General features: G+C 45.0%; 3 protein-coding genes across 10 annotated transcripts in view; 2 read left to right on the top strand and 1 right to left on the bottom strand.

Annotated features, from left to right (window-relative positions):
* LOC111253460 (guanine nucleotide-binding protein subunit beta-2-like) overlaps window positions 1–686 on the top strand; it is a 30,126-nt gene extending 29,440 nt beyond the window's left edge. For all 6 annotated transcript variants that reach the window (XM_086992898.1, XM_086992901.1, XM_086992900.1 and 3 more), the window contains one exon: window positions 92–686. The gene's annotated coding sequence lies outside the window, so the exon portion shown is untranslated. The remainder of the gene's footprint in view (window positions 1–91) is intronic.
* Window positions 687–1,569: 883 nt separating this feature from the next.
* On the bottom strand, window positions 1,570–8,883 carry LOC111253458 (uncharacterized). 2 transcript variants are annotated; one of them, XM_022812844.2, is made up of 2 exons: window positions 7,530–8,883; window positions 1,570–3,889 (listed from the first exon to the last, which is right to left on the bottom strand). In XM_022812844.2, exon 2 carries the CDS (start codon window positions 3,557–3,559, stop codon window positions 2,135–2,137), a length of 1,425 nt encoding a protein of 474 aa, XP_022668579.1. In that variant the 5' UTR covers window positions 3,560–3,889; window positions 7,530–8,883; the 3' UTR covers window positions 1,570–2,134. The 2 variants fall into 2 exon arrangements, with proteins under 2 accessions (XP_022668579.1, XP_086849023.1); XM_086992897.1 differs by lacking the exon at window positions 7,530–8,883 and adding an exon at window positions 6,681–6,979.
* Window positions 8,884–9,631: 748 nt separating this feature from the next.
* On the top strand, window positions 9,632–22,284 carry Br140 (bromodomain-containing protein 140). 2 transcript variants are annotated; one of them, XM_022811242.2, is made up of 4 exons: window positions 9,632–13,439; window positions 14,327–14,578; window positions 14,964–17,060; window positions 18,497–22,284. In XM_022811242.2, the coding sequence occupies exons 1-4, from the start codon at window positions 12,717–12,719 to the stop codon at window positions 20,129–20,131; spliced, it is 4,707 nt and encodes a 1,568-aa protein (XP_022666977.1). In that variant the 5' UTR covers window positions 9,632–12,716; the 3' UTR covers window positions 20,132–22,284. The 2 variants fall into 2 exon arrangements, with proteins under 2 accessions (XP_022666977.1, XP_022666979.1); XM_022811244.2 differs by having other exon boundaries at window positions 9,634–13,439; window positions 18,500–22,284.
* The last annotated feature ends 479 nt before the right edge of the window (window positions 22,285–22,763 follow it).

Raw genomic sequence — 22,763 nt, 5'->3', positions numbered from 1 at the left:
TATATATATATATTGTTTTTCATTAATTTCTGATGTTCCATAGCTTACTCTTTTTATGTGTTTTTTCTTATCCTTCGTGCATCGATTACAGATTATGGATCAGGGTCTTTCTTTTCTTGGCGGTGAGAGAACATTGCAGTGCAGCCCAGTTTTAGAGCTCGCTGGCCACATTTTGGTCAATGGATATTTATTCCGGAGCCACATAGCAGTGGACAGAATTTTTTTTGCAGACAAAAGACAACTGGCATGAGAATGCAAGAGCCCATTTATCGTTCGTCGCTGACTGCAGCCGCAAGCAGTAGCTGGCGGATAACGGATAACGAAATACGGTCGGGCCGAGGACATCATTAAACATAAGACGCACGCACACGTTGAATGGAACTGAATGGAATTGCTAACTGTAAGGACAGAAAGCTTGAAAGATACGAGTGCGCGGGCATATATGTAAGGCGAAGATACTGATAATGAGGTGTTAACTTTAAATAGAGAATGATAACGATGAAAAAAAAACGGAATATATATAGGATCAACCCTCGCCCGATATAAGACTGCCACGGAGGACATTAAAAATCATAAGGTGACAGCAGCGAATATCTACAGCAGGCGCTCAGAGGAATCATTTGCTGCTCAATTGACGTTTTGTAGATCATCTGACGTGGCAAGGAATAAACTGCCAAATATCCGAACGTGACTGCGTAGTCATTCTGTATTTTGGTAGATAGAAGAAAGAGTTGTGTGAGATATGTGAAATATAAAATATGGTATAGTATAGGTGTCAGTCTTACGCAAATAGGTAGGTCAAAATGTCCCGGTTAGAGCCAGTATTTCCTTCACCAAGACTTCTAAATTACATCAGATTTTCATCTACATATTGTCACCGTACTTTACAAATAATGTGTCAGACAAGACACTTCACTGTGTTCGAACCGATTTGAATATAAAGATGTTTCCATTAAAAAAGTAGAAATACACCAACAGCTAATACACCAGGATGCCATAGCTTCTATCAGATTTTTTTTATAGAGCTAAGATTTTTTAACCCTGATACCCATGCATTAGGTAATCATGAGAGCTAATGAACACTATACAACGATTTCAAATATATGAGGAATGCAGCCATGTTCACGTTGGTCAAATTCAACCGTACGAAAAACTAAAACTAAGACTCACCAGCTAGGCCAGTCATGTCGCATTCTGAGCACAGCCCAAAAGCAGATACTGTGAAGTCCTCATAGTGGAAGCACCGTATATATAGTGTTACCTGTATTTTAGACTATCCGAAACGGACTGCCTAGATCTCCGACAATGGCTATTCGAAATATGTAAAATAAAGAACAACTCCTTAATTGAGTTCTCACCGAATCGTACTTGATTAAATATTATTTTATTTTAGTCTAATATCTAATATTTGTCTGGCAGAACAGAAACCCTTTCTGCTTGCCCATATGTCTCCCATCTGTACGAAATCACAAGCTAGACATGTCGTTATTTCTCGTTGCTCTCTGTTCGAATCAAACTAAAGTGTGTCATCCTAACCCTGTGCCCATCACCATCAAAACAAATACGAAATCTAAAATGAGAACACAATAATAGCTTTATTGTTAAACATCCAATCATTTTCATTGTTATATATCCTTTACGGTTTCCTTCATAGTTCAGCAGTACATTCTCGCTTCCGTACTTCCCCTTCCCCATCGATTTTCCTGGAGTTTTTTTCAAAGTTGTCGTTTTTCCTGTTTATAACTCGAATCTCAAATCTTTTCGTTCACGTTTACCATTTCAGCTTATATCTCCTTTACATTATCGCCGTTGCGCACGATTTCTCAACGCATCTTTTGTTCTTTCTTTTTAACTCGATTTATTTCTCCCAAATCACCTGTTTCTCTCCACGGCGATTCTCTACACCCTTCCATCCATCCATCTCCTATTTCATTCATCATTTAATTATTAGCTTAATTAATAATACTATTAATCAATCTTTATTCTCAATATTTCATCTCTTTTACACTAAAAGCTATTTACAAGATATACACTGACCATTAATATTACTATGTACTAGAACACAATAGTCATTTTTGTTGTTGGTGTTGTTGTTGCGGTTGTCGACATCACCGCCTGTTTCGGTGTCACAACTCTAACTTTGCTGTGAGGACAGGTCAAGAGGTATAGGCTGGCTATGCTGCTGTGCAGTGGAGGAAGATTGTCCGCCTGAAGTGTTATTACTGCTCGCACTGCTGACGCTGCTGCTGTTGCTGCCACCGTTGTTATTTGTGGCAGTGGACCCGCTGTTCGTAGTTGGTACGGCTGCTGTGGAGGTGGTCGTGGACCCGGGCGTCGGTGGTCCGTGGCTAGGGGCCGAATTGTGGGAGTCGATCGAACTCGAACTTTCTTGCGAGGGTGAGCCACGCTCCGGCCACGCAATTCCTGTCGAGGTGGTCGAGGCACGCTGGGCTTTACGGCCCCCTCGCCGTTTGCCACTACTGCTTCCTCCTCCACCAACACTGCTAACACCGCCACCGCTCCCGCTTCCGGTGTTGGCTCCGCCGGCGGCAGGCGACGTCACCTGCGCTGGGTTGTCAGGTGCTTCAACCCACGACTTTCGCTCCTGGTGAGCCTGATGGTTCAGCTTCAGTATAAGCTGGCCGCCTAGATAGAACTTAAGACTGCCCTGGCCGGGTGCAGCACCACCTCCTGCACCTCCCGTGCCTGCGGCTCCTCCCCCTCCGTGACTAGTCTGCGCAGCTCCTTCTCGACCCCCTCGGCCGTTACCGCCACCATCGTTGCCTGCTGTTCCTAAGCCGCCGCTAGTAGATATTAGCGCAGACGATTCTGTATTGGTCGCACCACCCCCCAGTAACAGATGTTGCTGGTTATCCGACTTGCGACCAATAATTCGCGCTGGGATTGGTTTGATCTCCGACGGCGGATTCTCGTCAACGGGCGTATCGACGTCGGGATCGGTACAGCCCGTGCCAGCCGCACTGCCGGCGCTACCGTCGTGGTCGTTGTCACTTGTCGCCGCACCATCCCCGTCACCCAGCACTGCATCATCATCGTCCGCGCCGTCCTCTCCTTCGGCGCCATCCTCGCACTCGCTGCCAGTTTCATCTTCCGGTTCTGCAAGCTTCTTCCGGTTGGCGTTCTCACATCGGTCGATAGCGCACGCCAGCAGTTCGGCTTCCCTATTAGTCCAGTTGGCTTTGACCGACATGCGGCAGCCCGCGTCACGATGACACGGATGATGGCTCATGACAAACTCGGTCAGCCCTCTAATGGCGCTCTGCAGGTTCTCGTGACTTCGGTGCTCCAGAGTGCGACTGAAGACGCTGACTGCCTTGGCCATTGATAGATACTCCTGGATAGTTTGGTCGCTCAACGACTCAGGTCGCCACCGCAATGTCTCCAGATCCTCGAGTCGGCGGTTATCACTCTCGCCAGGCTTGAGAAGCGCCGGCACAGACGCCTGATATTGGCGGCCGACACGAATTCGATTGCGCGTCTTGTTGCGACTTTCCTCTTCCCAGAACGCGTCGAAGTCGACGTCGTTGCTTGCATCCATGTTGTTTTCCGCGCCTGCTCCTGCGGGCTGCGCCACGTCGACGCGTTGACGTATGCGCTATCAAGGCAAGACAGGCCTCGGAGGTAGCAGCAGCGGAAGCCTAGCGCGCGGTGCCAGGGCTCCGCGCGCGTCTGAGGTACGCGGCCACGCATCCAGCCGCAGCCACGGCCATCAGCTACTGCCCACTCAACCGGACATAGATCGGCCGAACGGTGGGGACTGATCACGTAAGGTGGTTCACCACTTGCACTTGCACAGACTTGGCAGAGATATTCTTAATGTTGTTAGCTATATTTGAATGATATTGCGCTTTTCGATATGGTGCTCCACCTGTAAAAACAGCAGTAGCAAAACAAATAAGAGCAAAAACAACATTAAAATGATATGGCATCACATAGCGTTTGATACTAGCAAAATATGAGGATTTCACGCATACACAAAAAATAGGACAATAATGAGGAGGTAATAATAAATGGCGGACGCTGGAACACGATAAAAATATATTATGGCTATTATTAAAGGCTGAATGTACTGCTTCAAAAAATAAATAAGTGGAAAGTGAAAAATAAAGATACTTTTAGAAACAATATAGAATATATAAAAGAAGAGGATAAAGATTACTATTCTTTAGCCAATTACATGCACATTAGTAATACATACATGTGTGTGTGTGTGTGTGTGTGTGTGTGTGTGTGTGTGTGCACTAGAATGCTATCCAGCATCTGTAGCAGTGTAAAACATAAAAAATTGGCTCATTTCGTAACATAATTTCAATAATGCTACCTTCCTTTCAGAGTAAAAACTAAAAATCGAAGGAACTCAATTTGAAAAAAAGCAATATGTTAGCTTTGACAGTGTACAATGATTGTTGGCATAATGCGAACCAACTAGATAGATAAATATACCATATATATCATCATGAAACTGTTAGAACGCCTAATGTTGAGAACGATTATGTGCCTTGCAATTACTCATTCAGGGTGATAACAAAGCTCGTATTCACGGCATTGGCAGTATTTTTGTTAGAGAACATTTCCTTTATTTTGCTATGCCACGAATAAGCAAAACGTAGTCAGTAGCCTAAATCGAATTAATTATAATATGAATTCTCATGAGAAGAAAAACCGACCAGTTCAACATTAAGAGTCACCGAACAAATTTCTCATAAGTGTAAAACCCAACTTGAGTGCTAGTTTATCTAAGCCTCGAAAAGGGTGGTTTCATCGATCGAACAACGGCCAGAACACGGCCATCAGTCCCATCAAATGCTTTGCGTTAGTTCAATGCACACGAATCCAACGCGTATTTCTTAGCACTTATTATGAGCGATGTATATTCGTAAGGCCCAATTTAACTAGAAATGCGTTTATAATATATGACATACTTAGCGACTTTACTTGTCCATTGATAGTGAAAATAACAGTCGACAAGTGGGCTGTTTACTTAGATCCATAAATAGAACCCGTACCACCGCAGCGCTCTGAAAATGCAGATTCGCTTTCAAACCATCCACGGTAGCACGAGATGTGCATAAGTAAGTACTTCTACCGAGAGTCTAGTGTAGACTGAAAAACTTCTTCAATATAAGGTTTTGTATCACTGTAATATTTTTTAGCGATTTAAAAATTGCTCGTCGCCTTATGCAAAAAAAAAATTAGTATTTTAAACCTTTCCGGTTTGAAGCCGTCACATGACTATTATTTAAACAAGATAGACGTGTGCTGTTAGCTAGATCATCAAATGTTCATAAATTTCCACTTAGTCAATACCATCAAAAGTTGTAACAGATTATCAATGTTGTGGACATTGTTATATGATCATCTTACTCCGTCCAAATGAGTGCTATAGTGTGAAAACCGTATCTACGTAATACTTATATGAAATCAGAACGTGTATATGTTTTCCGGTACATAAGTTTTCATTTTTCAGAAAAACAAAAAAAAACGTTATTTTTCAATTCAACAGGGGAATGTTTTACTCTCAAAAAAAACATTGTTTTCTCCTTAGGAAATGTTCCGTCCTTTCTTGATAAAAGTTCTGCATTTCCTTCAGGGTAATTGGAAGCCAAATTGTGTCGCGTTGGATAGGAGAAAACTAGCTGGATAATCATAAAGCAAGCGTTATTAGTCCTCTGTTGATGAACAGCAGTCTACTTGATCATCCGAGAAATGATATTAAAATAGAAAACTACTACCTCAACAGTAAGAACATTGTACTCTTTTATCTCGACGTAGCACTGGTGCCCTTGCAGCAGGGAACGAACCCATCGAAATAAGTACACGAAATGTGCACTTCCAAATAAACTGACTAACACGTAACGGTCGTTAATTATAGACACCAATTCACAAACTATCTTAAATAATTCGTCGCCCGTAAAACGGTCGGTTCAGTCGAAATCAATTGCCGTCTTTGTTTACATAAACGTCATCCGCATTCGCTTAACGGATAGGAGGATATTTTGAGGAGGCGTATAGGTGTTAAAGCGGATCGATGAGGTTTTAGCACAAACAACAATATAAACATAAATATATATGAAGACACCTGTGGATAGTATTGGCAGCGCCGCAGCTGTAAGACAGAAATTACGGAAATATCGTCGTACGTGTAAAGCTAACCTCTCTTAACTATAACTGACGAATAATTCCTTACTCTGGGTACTCTTAACTAACATCTATACCCAGACTCATCTAACAATAAGGACCACATTAAACAAACAATTCATCTTTAGAATTAATTACACAAATATCGCGCTAAGAAAAAGATACGTCAACATCACTAAAAAACACTGTAGCCAAATCAACGTCGTGACTGTTACCGTCTTGTTCGCTGATGAGTCTATACGAAAGTTTAAAAAGTAATCGAATCGCCTGATCCCCTGATTTGTCGCTTTCAATTTAATAATGATCGTTATTATTATGGTAGGTAACGTACATTTAGATGGCGCGACATACATTAAATTTAGCTTGTGCGCCATCTTGCGTATGCTGTGCCCTAGTATTTACTTCAAAAGAAACGCCAATTACATTAAACTACACAGGTCTCTATACTGCCACACGTTATAGGCAACAAACTAAACGTTGAATTAATAACCATAGAACACGAACAATTTTGGTCACTGTACCTTAGCGTATATGTGGCTTAGCAGCTGACCCGCGCACGTTGCATACTATAACTAAGAATGGACATATATAGCGCTGGCGTGAGCTACTTGCTGTCACGATAGGAGACATCTCGAAAGTTGGCACGTGTATTCGACGAATCAAATAACTAACTCTCTGTCATACGGAAGATATATGATGTGTATTGTACGGTATTGAACCATTATTGATCACTAAACTTGTAGCGCAGGTCACACGCTGTAAACCGTTAATGACAGAACTTAAGTAGTTGACGCGTGTAAGCGCCCGCGACTGTCGTCGCCATGGCCCACTCAAAAAAGAGACGGGACCAATAAAGAAAATATTTTAATTCCAGCGATTATTTAGCAGACAGCGTTGGCGGATGACACCGTCGGCCACTCGCGCAACAAAGTATACGAACTCCAACATGTCGACAGATTTCTCATTTGACAGCAAACTTATGTAGAATAAACAGACGTTAAAAATAATACTGTTCGTCTGTTCGACAGTAACTCACAGTATATAGTATTGCTGATTAAAGTAAGATTCATAATAAAACGCATATGTATGAACATATACAATTGTCTACATAAATATACGTAAATAGTTTCTTAACGCGATCTAATGCTTTTTATGTTATGCCGTTAATGCTATCGCCGTTTTGAACGTTTGGATAAAAATACACAGCATTGGACCCGTAGTCTGCTGCCTAGTGGCAGTAGAATAAGTCTCAAATATATATGGATTCCTGATCACAACCATATATTAAATTAGAGATCAAACTTTCTTCTATTATTAATGGTATTATTGAGAAACCTACCAGACACTAGTAACTACTGGACAATACTTGCCTGTATGTATACGGGTCGATGTTGAGCGACAAACTAGCACAGCTGCGAGTTAACAGAATGTGGATCTTCTTGCGTTTTGTTTGTGACCGGCGGAAGTCGATCAGCAGTAGCCCGTTTAGATGAACGGACACACGTTTGCTTTATTCGTATCACCAAAGTAGACCGCCACTAGGCAAGTCCTAGGCGCGCAACTGTCGACGCTGCTTAACAACGAGTAACGGAGTAGTTCCGTAGCATTCCTTCTACCGAACACAAACTATTATCAGCACGAATACTATGTATTCATTATCGACGGGCCCAGCGATACTCAATGCTACAACGGCGAGACCCTTAAATATATATATATATACACATATGTAACACGGAATTGATTTACTACATCATGGACACTAAACTTGATCCATTGCAGCCTGCCAAACCACCAAACGGAGTCAGAAATGGATAATTGTGTAGTGAAATGTTGAAGTGTTGCTGTCGCTCTTACTGGCAAAAATTGCGACTGTTTTTTCTTTGTCACTCTTTCATTCGATCTCGACTTAACGGTAATAATCCAAACACAGAACTTCGACCTGTTTCGCCGATAGTTTTTCCGCCTATATATGCTCCAGTCCAGGTATGTTTTCTTCAATGTGTCGGTTTGTTTATGTTGCAGGTTCACACCAGCACAGTGGATAAACACCGGAGCGATTTCCTTTTGCACTTTACGATTCGTCACAAATTGGCGATCAAAATCAGTTACTTTAGAATTTCCAATTTCTTTCTCCGGAAGAATCGAACCTTATAGGGTACGGTAACGACGACAATGGGGGAAATGAGTGACGCCAGCAATGTTGTTCAGTCGTACGCGCCAACTAGCAAATTCCGTAACGTTGTCCGATTACCGGATTCCAGCGGCCGTGGCAGTTGTAGGCGCCGCTTTTCGTTGGGCCTTCACGTCGGTGTCGCCGAGCCGACTGCTCCTCTTTGTCGTCAAAGTCTCACCACACTCACAGTGCTCACTACCATAACAAACAATCCACGCGACGTCGACTACTATGTGCTGTTGTTAGCTAATTTTTCTCGCGGTGTCCGCTCCCACGAACGGCGTTTAGTCCGTTTAGCTACTGTTTTACCCGCGCTGCAGTTTAGCTCCGTCGGCAGTCGATTGTGCAGCGGCACGAAGTTTCAAGACGGAGTTTATCGCAGAACTGACCGTAGCTAAGTTCGCTTGCCCTGTTCTAGCCGCAAACACCGTACAGACTAAACCGTAACAGCAAGAGCAGCAGGACTCTTCGAGACTGGACTTGGACGACAGCAGTAGCAGCAAGCAGCGGCGGAAGCGGCAGCGTTTGTCGTCGTGCAAAAACAACATGGCTACCTCCCTTGCCTCGCGACAGCGGCGGCGGCGGCGGCATCATTCGCTCGCTTGTTCATTCACTCTTTCTGCTTCGGCTGCTGCGATACACTCTATCGCTCCACCGTACTGTCTCTAATAATTGGCCTATGTACACCCTTACGACTCTTTCAGCTGTCGTTGTCCGGCGGTGAGTCCAGAGGCGGAGAGACACAGGCCACCACGAATGCTTGTTCATTTATAAGTAAAAATAACTGGGACTGCTCAATAAGACAAAAAAAAAAAAAAAAATACAACTACTGCTGCTATAACGATGTGCGACACGACGGCGGCTGCTGCTGCTGCCGCCGTTACCAGTGACCATATGCTAGTGTTGCCGGCCGCCCGACTCAACACAGCCGCGCTCACTCCGCATAAATACGTTCACACTACACGCGCATAGTTTAGAGTCGGCCCTTACGGATATAAACAAACTGGTACACGCGGTTTCTCTAAGAAAGGTTGATATCTACGCGATATACAGGCAGAATCAACGTCGATGTTGTGTTCTTCGTCCATAGACATAATCGGCGGTATGAGAACACATCGCAGCAGTTGTCGTCTTGCGCGTTGGTGATGTCAACGCTGATCTTGCTGATTGCTCCTACTGTTGCCGCTGCGCCCGTATTTCTCAATAAGGGTTGGTGCTCCATTAAAATATCAACTGCGCTAATAGTGTTATTATAACACGCAGTCCGTTGTGAGAGTGCTCCGTTCGCGCCTCTTCTCCAGGCATCCGCCCTTACTACTATATTTTATCATCCTTTCCACTGTTTTCGTCGTCTGCTGTTCGACTCGCGAATAGAATAAAACAACCTAAATGGGTGAATACAGACCACGGCTCGTATAGAGCCTTTTGCAGCAGTGAACGCAAGCTTCAATGGCGGTCGCAGCGCAAGCTCGTCGATCGTCGACTCCGTACGAATACGAAGGCGACGATAATGACGATGAAGTGTGCTGAGTGACATATCAAAGCCCCGTGCTTCAGCTAGCCGAGCGGAGCGCATACTTGATGGCACTCCGGAGTGTTACATAGAGAGAGTAAGAGGGACACGCACGATTCTACCGCTGTTCATCTTAGATAGCAAGCACCCAGACACCCACATCGTATGAGTGGTAGAGCTGCTGCTGCTGCTGCTGCTGCTGCCGCCGCCTGTGGGGCCACCGAATCCATCAAATTGTATAAACATCCATGGAGCGCCACTAGTGTAAGCTTTGATTCTAGCCGGTCAAACAATTCGAACACAATCAAATGCGGCGGACCATGCTGCTGTCGATTGTCGTTGTCGCGGAAGAGACGACAAGACAGGGCTCTCGACGCTCTACGTGACGGACGAGTTTCGGCGGCCATCATCGACACAGTGTAGACGTTAGCCCGCAAACGTATTCTTTTAGCGGGGCCCATTAAGTCCAGAAACGGTGAAAGGGCCAGGAGTAAACCGCTACTGATAGTGCTGTTATTACAAATGGCAGCAGCGGCGGCGGCGGTGACGGCGGTAACAGCAGCCACCAGTAGTCAGCAAACTCTGAGGAACGTAGTACAAAGATTGACAGACGCAGGGTGGCAGTACTGCGGGCAAGGTTTTCCGTCCGATCGTAAGGGTGGTCCGTCCGTTTAGCCCAGCTCAGTCAGGCCCAGCTGCTATCGGCAACAGCAGTAGTAACAATAGGGTCGTGAGAGTGGTAGGTGACCGCAGAGGTCTACTTTCCAGGCTAATCTACTTCTCCGCTGTTCTATACATTTCAGTCGACAATGACAGTTTCCAACGCTTAGATTCGTGCGTTAGCAAGGCTAAGTGGTATAAAACAATGCAACGAGACGATTAGAAAACAAGCGGCAGCAGTTAGTAATGAGAGATTGCTGTTCCTCAGTGTATCTGATTGCGTGTTTGCTTTTCTCAATGTGCATTATCCGTCTCCGTTGAACGGCGGCTGCCAGTAGCAACCATAAACAGCATATACATAAGCAGCATCGAGGAAACGTCAGCAGTAGCAGCACCAGTCGATGCAACGACAGCTGCAACAGAAACGACGACAACGAGCACTATATAATTGCTGTTGATGTTTAGCTCAGTACAAGGATGGACACCTGAAAAGACTAGACTAAAAAAAACGAACGGAAGAATAAATAAAGGGGACGGGAGTGGCACGCTTGGAGGCAAATAAGTTGGCCGTCCTGGATTGTGTTATAGCAACGTCGATTTAACTGAAGTGAAATGAGTTTAAGCTCCTACAACCATGTGGTAGCCAGTGCAAGCTAGTGTAATATTGTTAGCGTTATTGATCACAAACTAGTACCGTCCTTTCTGTGCGAGTGAAGGGAAATATGTCGGACTCTTAAAATGCCAAACAACAAGTAAACTTATCGAGCGGAATATAAATCATACTTTTTGTTGATGACAGAGGGTCCTCCGTCGCTTTCCTTTTGGTGCTCTTCGTGTAACTGTAGGCAAAAAGAAGAGCTTAGTAACTTGCGGGTGATATATGTGTATACCTCTATGACTAATCGGGTGAAGAGCCTGACATTTAAGCTGCCCTTGACAACCCAGTTCGCTTCGACCGGGAAACAGTGACGCTGGATAGAGCAAATTGGTTTTGACAGCAGTAAGACCGAGCGCGCTGTAGGATTAATGAAGATAGCCAACGGCTTCTAGCAACCTTCGCTATCAAATTTTGGCGATTGTGATGAACGGTGATGCATAACAGATTTTGCTGGTTCACTACGGCTCCATGAACTGTAGCAATAAAACATTATTCGAGTATCTGCATAGATCAGCGCCCAGCAATTTACTCTTCCTGCAGTCAACGGATTGGCCGAATGGAGTCTCGGGTCATTGGTAGCATTAGCTAGTAACAACCCAGGGTTGTTTCTAGTGTATGTTGTCCTGGGTAGCGGCGAGTTGCAACTGCAATTATGTATCTGCTCCTTGCCCCGCTTCACGTTTGATGGGCTGAAAACGGAACAAGACGGGCGAGTGTTGTTTGCTTGGATCCAAATAAGCAAACACATGCAATCAGTTACGACCAACACCCTTCCAGCGAAACAAACTCGTGACGCCATAACGGCACATTGCCGACCTGTTTTTTGAGCCCACGACGACCCGCGAGCGCCATCGCCAGAGCGAAATCTACTTTCTCTATGAGTGCCCGCCACCGAGCAGACCGCGGAGTTGTTCCATTGCCTCCTCCTGCTTCTATTGCTGTCGCTGCTGGCGCTGCCGCCGGCGCCGCGGTCTATGCTGCTGCTGAAAGGGGCCGACTCCCGCTCCTAGGCAGGCTACTATTGCTGCTGCTGCTGCTGCAGGAGCAATTGTCGTAGCCGCAGTAGTTGTTGGACGATGTCGGCTCAGTGTCGGACGGATCGAATGCGACAAGTGACTGGCGGTGTAACGTCGTTGATCGTTTGACGTCGGTTGCGTAGTCGTGTCTTTTGTGCTGCTAAACGGCCATGACGACGGCGAAAGCACCAAACGACCATAGTGGTGCCTAAGTTGAGTTACAAACACAATCGGAAAGAAGTCTTTTGGGAGCAAAACGTTGCTTATCTAAAACGCCGGCGGTTCATCACGGAGTTTAAGATAAGCTAGCAAAAATTAAGGTTTTCATTGAACATAGTTTTATACGAATCTATCTCATTCAAAGCATTGAGTCTTGTATGACCTAAGGTCGACTTGTAGGACAGTGTGTGCACGGACTTAACCTGTCAAAATGCGCATCCTGTTACCACCCTCTCTGTAAACAGGGTCCATCGGTTATCCAGGGTCTCTTCGTAACTCTGAAGTGCGGGTTAAGCGCAGTGCAAGGTGCAAGAAGGCATGGCTCCCACTGGCGCCCAGCTCAAGTTGGTCTGCGATTCGTTGCGGAACCAGAGTGCACCGTTTATCTGTCCTATTGGCGAGTGCGGCCGATCATACAAAACCCTGTCCGGAATCCAGTTCCATATCTGCAATACGCGCCATGAGGCCGATGCAATCATGGCTGCGTGCGAACGTGCACGCTCTCCTCGTAAAGAGAGTCACAAAGAGACTAGTAACAATAACAACAACAACAACAACAACAACAACAACAACAATAACAACCACGTCAGTAGCAATCCAAACATTAAGGAGAGCACCCATCATCGAGGAGTTTTAGACTCGGGTAAAAATAAAACAAAGCTCGCCACCCTTAACGGCAACAGCGCACAGGTCGGGACAATTCCTGCTGACCGAAACGCAGAATCAGGTACAACGAATATAAAGGGTCCAGGCAGGGCGGACACCCCTCGCATTGCCGTGGGCTCCTCTACACTGCCCGGTGCGTCTTTGGGAAGCGGGACGGCACAACCGCGCGAGGGCCTGACATATGCTGAAGCACAGAAAGTCGTCGAAATTGATGTCGATGGCGGATTGTACAGACTCAATATCGAGGAACCTCTTAGTGTAATTCTGAGCGACGAGGCGGACTTGTTAGGTCATAGACCGGAGGGTGCGCGTCAGCCGGATAAACCACGCAGTCCTCACAAAACAGCGAAAAGCAAGAAGGCGCGCTCGAGCAAGGTACAGTATGCTATGAACTAAGGAAATGGAGGTTTCAAATTTTTTGCTTCCATTATGACTTCTCAGCGGCGGTTTCAATTTCTTACTGATCTAATATTATAATAATCATTATCGTGTCTGTTGTGCAGTTGTAGTCAATTTTAAATGTGGTGCTGCCCTGGGGTACTGTTATTGGAATAGATTCGGTTGCGTTTAGCCTTTACTCAGCTACAGTTCATTGAAAACCACTTTTTCAGTATCCCACATTATATATATAACCTATTAGTATTACCTCTATAAAAGAATCATTAAAGCGAACGTAATCGTATTCATTGCACTCTGTATATTATCCTTAAATAGTTAAACATGCTTGTAACAATAAGGCCAGCCAAAACAAATCTTTTTTTAGTGTAGACATGAAAGCGCATTGATTACAAGCTTACATTAATGGTTACAAGATTACAAGTAATCATTAATGGCTATCGGCAGTAAAATCCAACGCAACAAATGAAATAGCGAAAGTCTGATTGTCCCAATCCTGTATTATATGTATGTTATACATATTATATATAGGCATGTAAGAGGCCAAATATTCATTTGGCGCCAACCGCACTTCAGACTACGTAGAATAGATTTTTGAGCAAAACTTTGATTAGTGAAGAATTTGTCCTCTCTTCACACATAGTCTAGGAATGTAAGGAAATAATTTGAGTTGCCGGCATCATATCACAGTTTTAGTATAGGCATAGGCATAATTGTGCATATTATTTTGCCGTCTGGATATAGTATCCTACCAAAGAGGCGTCCTAAGTAAGCTTTGTTATTGACATAACACTGTGTATCGCGCATGGTATAACGATTAAATGTCTATTTGTGCAAAAATCTAATCAAATTTCGCCTTTTTGTAGGCGGGAGCAAAACTAGCAGGTGCTTCAGATGGTGGCAAAACCGGTGGCGCTGGAGGCGTCCCGGTACGGCTTCCAGAAGCTGTTGTATCGCTAGTTGAAGATTACGAATGCTCAGATGCACCCCAGCGGCCTGCCACTTATTACCGATTTTCGGAGAAGACGCCTGAGGAACTGGACGAAATGGTGGAGTATGATATGGACGAAGAAGACACCGCCTGGTTAGAGATTATTAATCGCAAACGAAAGAAACAGGTAAAATACGTCAAGCCAAGCATTTGGACGATTCCTTAAAGCAGTTGAAATTTGTTACAGTTTATAGATGCTGGAGACAGGATGCGCACGGGTCGTTTAACCAATATACGAAATCTTAGAGTTGAACAAGGAAACACGCTGTTTACTTTAATCAGGCGCATTGGCCTGTAAATTGCCTCTTGAAATTCGTCTGCTTCTAGTTATAAAATAATGCCTCTTGTCAACCTATATATTTATAAAACTAGTCGTTTCAAAGCTTAATTGATTATTGGTGGATAAGCAACGTCACTAATATATGCGTGGATATAGATACATTCTGGTACGAGACATAGCAAGACGAAAATTGCTGATATTTGCTATATGTTTGTCAATTTCTCCACTATAGGGCATTCAGTCAGAAGTGACTGGTGATACATTCGAACTTTTGATGGACCGACTCGAGAAAGAGAGTTACTTCCAGGCGCAAAATGCGCCGCCTGGTGGTGCTGGAGGCAGTGGAAGCGCCATCGATGACGACGCTGTTTGTGCGATCTGCCAAGACGGCGAATGCCACAATGCTAACGCCATACTCTTCTGCGACATGTGCAATTTAGCTGTTCACCAAGAATGCTACGGAGTACCGTACATCCCCGAAGGCCAATGGCTATGTCGGCGATGTCTACAATCGCCATCACGGGCCGTCGACTGTGTCCTGTGCCCAAATCGCGGCGGCGCTTTTAAACAGACGTCCGACGGCAAGTGGGGTCACGTTGTTTGCGCGCTGTGGGTTCCCGAAGTGTACTTTGCCAACACGGTGTTCCTTGAACCGATTGACAACATCTGCAACATTCCGGCGGCTCGTTGGAAGCTAACCTGTTACATCTGCAAAAAACGCGGTCAGGGCGCGTGCATACAATGTCACAAGGCCAACTGCTATACGGCTTTCCACGTAACTTGTGCACAGCAGGCGGGGCTGTACATGAAGCTGGAGGAATGCAAGAGTGGCGAACAAAGCGGAGTTCGAAAGACGGCTTTTTGTGACAGCCACGCGCCCGTGACATATAAGAAAGTGGACAAGATGCGCAGCGCACGGAAGATTCTTCAGGAGCGTGCCAAAGCGCTGCCAATCGTCTCTATTCCAACGATACCGGAGGAGCGAATGATGCACGTTGCTTCACTAGTGTCATTACCCCGCAAGGCTGATTTTCTACAACGTCTAGTCGGCTATTGGACACTGAAGCGTCAATCGCGTAACGGTGTGTCGCTATTACGTCGACTGCAGATGTCCCATCTCAGCAGCAGACATAATAGGAACGAACCGGACCTAGACGGCGCAACAGTGGCGATGCGTGATCAACTCAAATACTGGCAGCGGCTACGACAAGACCTGGAACGCGCACGGCTACTCTGTGAACTCATCCGCAAACGCGAAAAGCTCAAAAGGGAACACATTCGTCTTCGGGAGAGCCATTTCCTTGCGGAAATTAGCCCATTACCGAAGGCGCTTAACGAACTGATCTCTTTGCTACAGGAGAAGGACCCGCATAAAATCTTCGCTGAGCCTGTTGATACCCACGAGGTGCCTGACTACCTCGCGCTGATTAAGGAACCTATGGATTTCTCCACTATGCGAACTAAGGTCAATAATCTCGAATATCAGTCCTTCAGTGACTTCGAACGAGACTTCAACCTTATTGTATCCAATTGCATGACGTACAACGCTAAGGATACCATCTTCTACAAAGCGGCAATCAAACTACGTGACCGTGGCGGACAGGTCATTCGGACCCACCGCGAAAGTCTGTCGGTGAACTTCGATTACAGTACGGGCCGGTTACGTGCCAACCCGCTTATACGAGGCAGCATAGAAGTCAGTGGTGGATCGAACAATAGTAATAATAATAATAGTGATGGCGATTTAATAACGCCACACCCTCACCCTTCACCGCCATTGAACTCAACGCGCACAAGCCACCGACGTTCAGACGGAGCTGCCGATAGCCAACAGCTGTCGCCTGCCTTGAAGGTGAGCTCACTGAGCGTGCCGGACTTCCTTCGGTCGGATGAATTTCGCTCACTGAACCTCCAGTCTCAAGTGAGCGCAGTGAAGGGTCGGCAACAAATGGTGGCTTTGGAAGATGCCTCACCTCTTCGCACGAAATACCAACGATTGCTTCGCAGCGAGCTTGTCAAGCTGCGTCGGAAGCTATCTCTCGAGAAAAAAGCCACTGAGACAGCAAACGTTATCGACTCCGAGCAACAACAAAGTCAGCCGAAAGAAGAGGTTGTGGGTATTAAGGAGACAATGTCTGGCCAATTGGACGATAATGAAGAGTCGGGCACTGAAAGTGATTCTACGGTCGAAACAGATCAGCAGGCAAATGCCGCTGTGACCGTGGGTAACGCGAACCTTCATCAGCAACCACCGCACCACAATCATCATGGCAGTAACAAGCACCATAGCGCTGGAGGAGGTTCGCAGCCAGAGAAGGAGTCGTTCAAGGTGAGAGTCGACCCGTGGGGAGCACGACGATCTGGGGATACAAATGATGTTCCCGATGTACCCTGCGTAGAAGTACAATGAGTTTTTTACAAACAATAAGTTGATACAATAGTAAATGCCAAAAAGAGACAAGACTTCATATTTATGATATCTTATCGTATAACAACTGTATAAGCCAATAATGAGCTACGTAACGCGGTATAAAGCCATAGAATTCAAATGAATGGTTGGATGCTACAAACAGCCATAAGGGTTTGAATCTGGTTGAACGATTGTACATACGCACTTGCTGTCGCAAATAGCAAAAAGTTATATATATATATATATATATATATATATATATATATATATCATTATTGCTAAGTTTTAGGCGTGTTGTAAGATAAAGTAATCAAAAACAATAAATCGATACTATCAACTGAAGTCGATCCGACGTGTTGCTGCATAGGGAACTCGGCCTCGTGCACCGAGTATTCGCTATGAAATATATATAGATTTTGTAATAGAGCAATTGCCATACGTCATTGATGATTATTATTGCAAAAACGTGTCTCATCACTTGCAGACGAAATGTAGCAGCAGTTTGTCGTCTCAAACGTACGATACAACGACACCTTTTTTAGTGCAAAAATACGAATTCTTACTTATTACGGTGACTTTCGTAGGGATACTAGGCTCTTCACAAATGTGACGTCTTAATTCTTGCTTGAGTTTTATCGAGCTTGAGCGTTGCGTATTGACAGATGAATAATGGCGGAGAATTGACAAAAGTTAAGTATCCATAAGTGCCCATCATCTAGCATCTATAGTGAATATCTGCCGACACATGTATGTATGAAACTAAAATATAATTCTGCTGGCCAAGGCACACACAATAAATAATCGATAAGCATCGTTTCCCCGCATTAAGATACCAATTCCAAACGATAACTTATTTGAACAATTACGGTTTTATAGATCTTGCTGTCCGTGGTCCGATGTGAGTTAAGCCCTTCAAGTGTTAAAAATAGTGCCGGTGATGGTTATGGAAGCAATTCTTGCGCGATTTTAATGTGTATATATATATATATATATATATATATATATATATATATATATATAGTACTAGGATACTTGATCACTAACTACTAATATTCTACTAGTTGTCACTGTAATCGTGTTTGTTCGTCTTCTACTGAAGTTCACGCTAACTCACGTATCCGCTCTGTTGTTGTTGTTGTTGTTGTTATTGTTTGTTTGTTGTTGACGACTTTTTACTTTATTCTCCTCTCTCTGTCTCTTTCCCTTTTTTCGTATCCCTTTCTCGTTCTCTCCTGCGTGTCTTCGCTGCCGTTCACGTTTACCACGTCAACGGTATGTTCGAACTGACCATCGTTGTTACGTGTTCCGTCATTCGTCACTTTGGACGGGCTGTCGTCTAACGGCGGACTATTCAGCAGATGTATCGCGAAAAGGGCAGCGACGATGAGGAAGACGATGAGGGCCGTAACGAGGAATCGGAGGACGTTGAGGAGGAAGAAGAGGACGAAGAAGATGAGAACGACGATGATGAAGAAGACGACGACGACGACGAGGAGGGGGCAGTCGGAGACGAAGGGGCTGAGGACGATGACGAGAACGAGGTTGAAGCCGATGTTGACGGCGAAGAGATCGACGACGAGGAAGATGGGCAAGAAGTTGGTAATGACGATGATGGTGATATAGAGGAACAGGAAGAAGTTGACGATAGCGAAGAGGGCGACGCGACAGAATCCGACTTCGGTGGTGAAACAGTAGCGGTAATAAATGCGCGAACCGCTAACAACAACGGACCAGCTCGAGACAATAACGACGAGGAGGAGGAGGAGGAGGAAAGCGAAAATGGCGATGATGATGATGATGATGATGATGATGGCGATGGTGATGATGATGACGACGACGATGACGATGATGATGATGATGCTACAAAGGTTCATGCTCAACAGCAGCAGCAGCAGCAGCAGCAGCACCAACAAACCCAACGAGGGCCGCTGGCGTCGACGTCAACACCGAAAAGGAAAGGTCGGCCACCAAAAAAGGGTCGCGGAGGTGGTGCCGCACGGGGCGGGGTTCCGAGAGCGGTAGGGAGGGTGGGCAGGCCTCGCCAAAGTGGCAAGGCTACGAATAACGCTCGCATTAATAGCAACAGCAGTAATAAGAACAGCAACACTAACAACAATGCGACCTCAAACATCAGCAGTAATAACATGAACATCAATAATGACCACGAGCCATCGCAAAAACCCTGCAAAACTAAAGGTCGAAAGTCAGCGGCGGCTAGCCGAGCCGCCAAGCTGAACGTTAGCAGTCATAACAATAACGAAAATAACAACATCGAGCGTGGTGGCGCTAGTAGTGGTAACAATAGTGAGCCTGCGGACGATGACATTGACGGGCTGAAGGATGGTGAGGGGGGGTTAGACGAGCAAAAGCTGTACGAAATACCGCTCGAGCCCCTGGATCTGGTGTGGGCCAAGTGCAGGGGCTACCCGTGGTATCCCGCCCTCATTATCGACCCGGATGCGGCAGCGGCTAATGAGCATGAAAACACTGGGGCCGCACAAGATCGAAATGGTGGCGTTGGGGGTATTCGATTGGGAACAGATTCAGGGGGAGCGAGCGACGGTATAAGCATTCCTGCTCCACCACCACAGGTGTTGCAGCTGCGGCCGCGTAACAGGGAACGGCAGCGGGACCGAGAGCCGCGGGACGGCAGCCATCGACCAGGAGGTGGCGAAGCCCAACGAGGTAGCCCGCAACAGTTGTTACAGTTGTCGTCGGGCGGGGCGCTCGGAGGAAGTAGCCAGCAGCTGTCGTTGCAGCAACAGCAACAGCAGCTATTCCTCGTGCTCTTCTTTGACGCCAAACGGACGTGGCAGTGGCTGCCGCGTAGCAAGCTCGTCCCGTTAGGGCCGGACGCTGACACCGACAAAAAGAAGCTGCAGGCAAGCCGAAAGCCGGCTGAACGAAAAGCGGTAAAAAAAGCGTTCGAAGAGGCGATCGCGCATCGATGCCGTGTGGCACGCGCCACAGGCGAGGATCCTATCTCGTAGAAAAGAGTCAAAGACGATAAGTCATCGGCAAAAGGATTGCGATGTTGCTAGTGTTGGTGACTTGCGTCTTGCCTCGTAGCAGTCGTCGCAGCAGCAGGAAAAAGTAATCTTCCACGTTTGTTTGTACATCAAATCTTCGAGCGGGGCCAACACTTGCAACACGGCTGGAACACACGTGGAACGTTAGAAGTAGCGTAAAGACTAGCGATGGTGGACGTGTATTGCGGTAAAATTAGAAGCAAAGATATAATGTACGATAGCTTGGACCTGTGGCGACGTGTACTTGTTCCATACAAGTAGCGTTACAGTAGTCGAAAGTGCACTCCTTCCACGATGACGATGGCTGTCGAGAATTCTAACGAGTCGAGAAGGGTTTTAGCGTCTCGTGTTGAGCCTTGTTCACACGCAACACGCGGGAGTTGCGCGAGTCTCATTCGTAGAAGATCGACTTCGATCAATTGCCAGCAACTGAAAAAATAATCGATCATACGTTTGACCTTCAATAAGCTCAAGACTACATTAGATGTTACATTCGTCGTATGTAATTCGTAGTTTATGCGTTTGTCGACCGAATACTTGCGGGCTTCGTGTCGTTTTGCAAGTGCTACATTATGACATTGTATAATGAAAGTGTTTGTGTTGGGTTCCAGCATCAAGCAAGCGAGCGGTAGCCGTCCGCATTATTGGCGCTACTCGCCTGCATTTGTAGAAAATGTGAATTTCATCTTGGCTCATCAGTCACTCCTCACGTACATGTACATTGATTGATTGATTGTAAGCAAGCAACAATTGAAGTGACTCGTGCCTGTCAGGGTAACTAATGGAAAGAGTGAATTTATTCCTAGCATTTTTAAAAACCACGGCAACAACAGGTCCTTGCATAACTGTAAAAAATGTATTATTTCATAAATTATTTATTATGCGCTTCTTACTAGTGTCGTTCACTTCCCATCTAAGTAGTCTGGGAGAATCGGCAAAGAGTTAGTCATGTGGAAATTATTCCCGATGTATAGTTATTTAATTAGTGCTGAATGAGTACAACACGGTGTTCTATATTGCGAAGAATGCATTGATGTAAATTATATACAACGAAGATCAAACACATAACGCCCGTAGATTTAACCGAAGGTATTACAAAGTTTATACTTTTATGAAGCGGTAAGGCCAAAAAATGCAGTGTATTGTTCGCATTACGATTACCATGATTATCGAAGTTTCTTATTCCCGTTCAGGACGAACCAGACCGCCAACAACTAACGGCCAACTAAACGGCATGAACCTTCTGAGGCAATTTTCATCATTTTCTTAAATGAGAATGAAAATAATAAACGTTCTTGTTTTCGACAGCGGCTGCAATAGCCTATTTCAGTTCACATCATATATGTACGTATGTATGCATACGTACATACGTATGTGTGTATAGGTTATTGTATTTCTTTTGGAAATTATGACAGAAACACTTAAACTAGTAATCCTATCATCGAAGCGAAGCGAAGAACCTGACCATTTTTAACATCACCAGCAAGAGTTATCGTTGCAGCGGTGCGTGTCAGTGACTGACGCGCAGCGAAGACTTTAGCCTCATCACTCGTCGTTGGAGGACAGGCTGTCATTTGTCAGATGCTGGCCAGAGGCAGAAGGCGTACGAGCTCTGTCTGCTTGCCTTAAATTTATCGACCTCCATTACTGGTCCAACAAATTAATCGCCGGGCGCGACAGTATCTCCCTGCAACTAGTCTCTCTTGGTACTGCGACAATCCTCCTGTCACCTGTGAAAGATAGCTAGGCCGATTAAAGAAGCAGCATTGAAGCATATAGAAAAATACTAGTTGCGTTATAGTGATTATAATAATATTGTAATAATTGTAACAGGATGATAGAAGTTCGAATATGAAGACAAGATGTGTGTATTACCTAAATGAAGAGATGATTTTAGGGACTGACAGATAACTGCTTGTCCTACATAAAACAACAGCAGTTTAATATATCAAACAACCAATGAAGAAAATAAACATTAAGCAACTGACGATGGAAAAACTAAAATAAACGGTGCGATAGAAGATAACCACATTAAAACAATATAAACAGAAATTTAAAAAGTGAAGAGAACCTTTGTACATAAATTGAATAAAGTAGATGATAATAATAATGACGATGATGATGATGATGACTATAACAGGAACTCGAAAGAAAAAGCAGGTATTCTTCCATGATAGAATGACAAAAATGAAGTGATCCGCATCCTAACAGTCAAAGGCCTTTCTCCTTTTAGAGAAGTGCCGATAGGGACTTTCTAGTAGTTGTGGTGGTTGGCCCGTCAGCAAGTTAGGTCGTAATTTCTTATGAATGCATTAACGAATGACAAAAATTGGCGTGAAACTATTATAAAGTACCGTATATATTTACGCTCATATATTAGATTCTTCTGACTAAAGGTGCTTCAAATTTTAAAATCACATATATACTGAAGCCTTCATTTAAAAGAGGTAGGTACATTGTGATTTCCGGTAGAGCATGTAATACCAAAGCGCTTTCAGTCAGAAGGGTATAATATTTAAGCATATGTCTTCTAAATTGGGCAATGAATAAGATGGGTTGTTCCAACCACATTAGGTAATATTGATAAATCTTG

Source organism: Varroa destructor, unplaced genomic scaffold, assembly GCF_002443255.2.
Source record: "Varroa destructor unplaced genomic scaffold, Vdes_3.0 BEIS01000006.1, whole genome shotgun sequence".
In the NCBI taxonomy this organism is placed as follows: Eukaryota; Metazoa; Arthropoda; class Arachnida; order Mesostigmata; family Varroidae; genus Varroa; species Varroa destructor.
The sequence above is the reverse complement of the archived record's forward strand: the minus strand, read 5'-3'. Positions and strand labels throughout refer to the sequence as shown.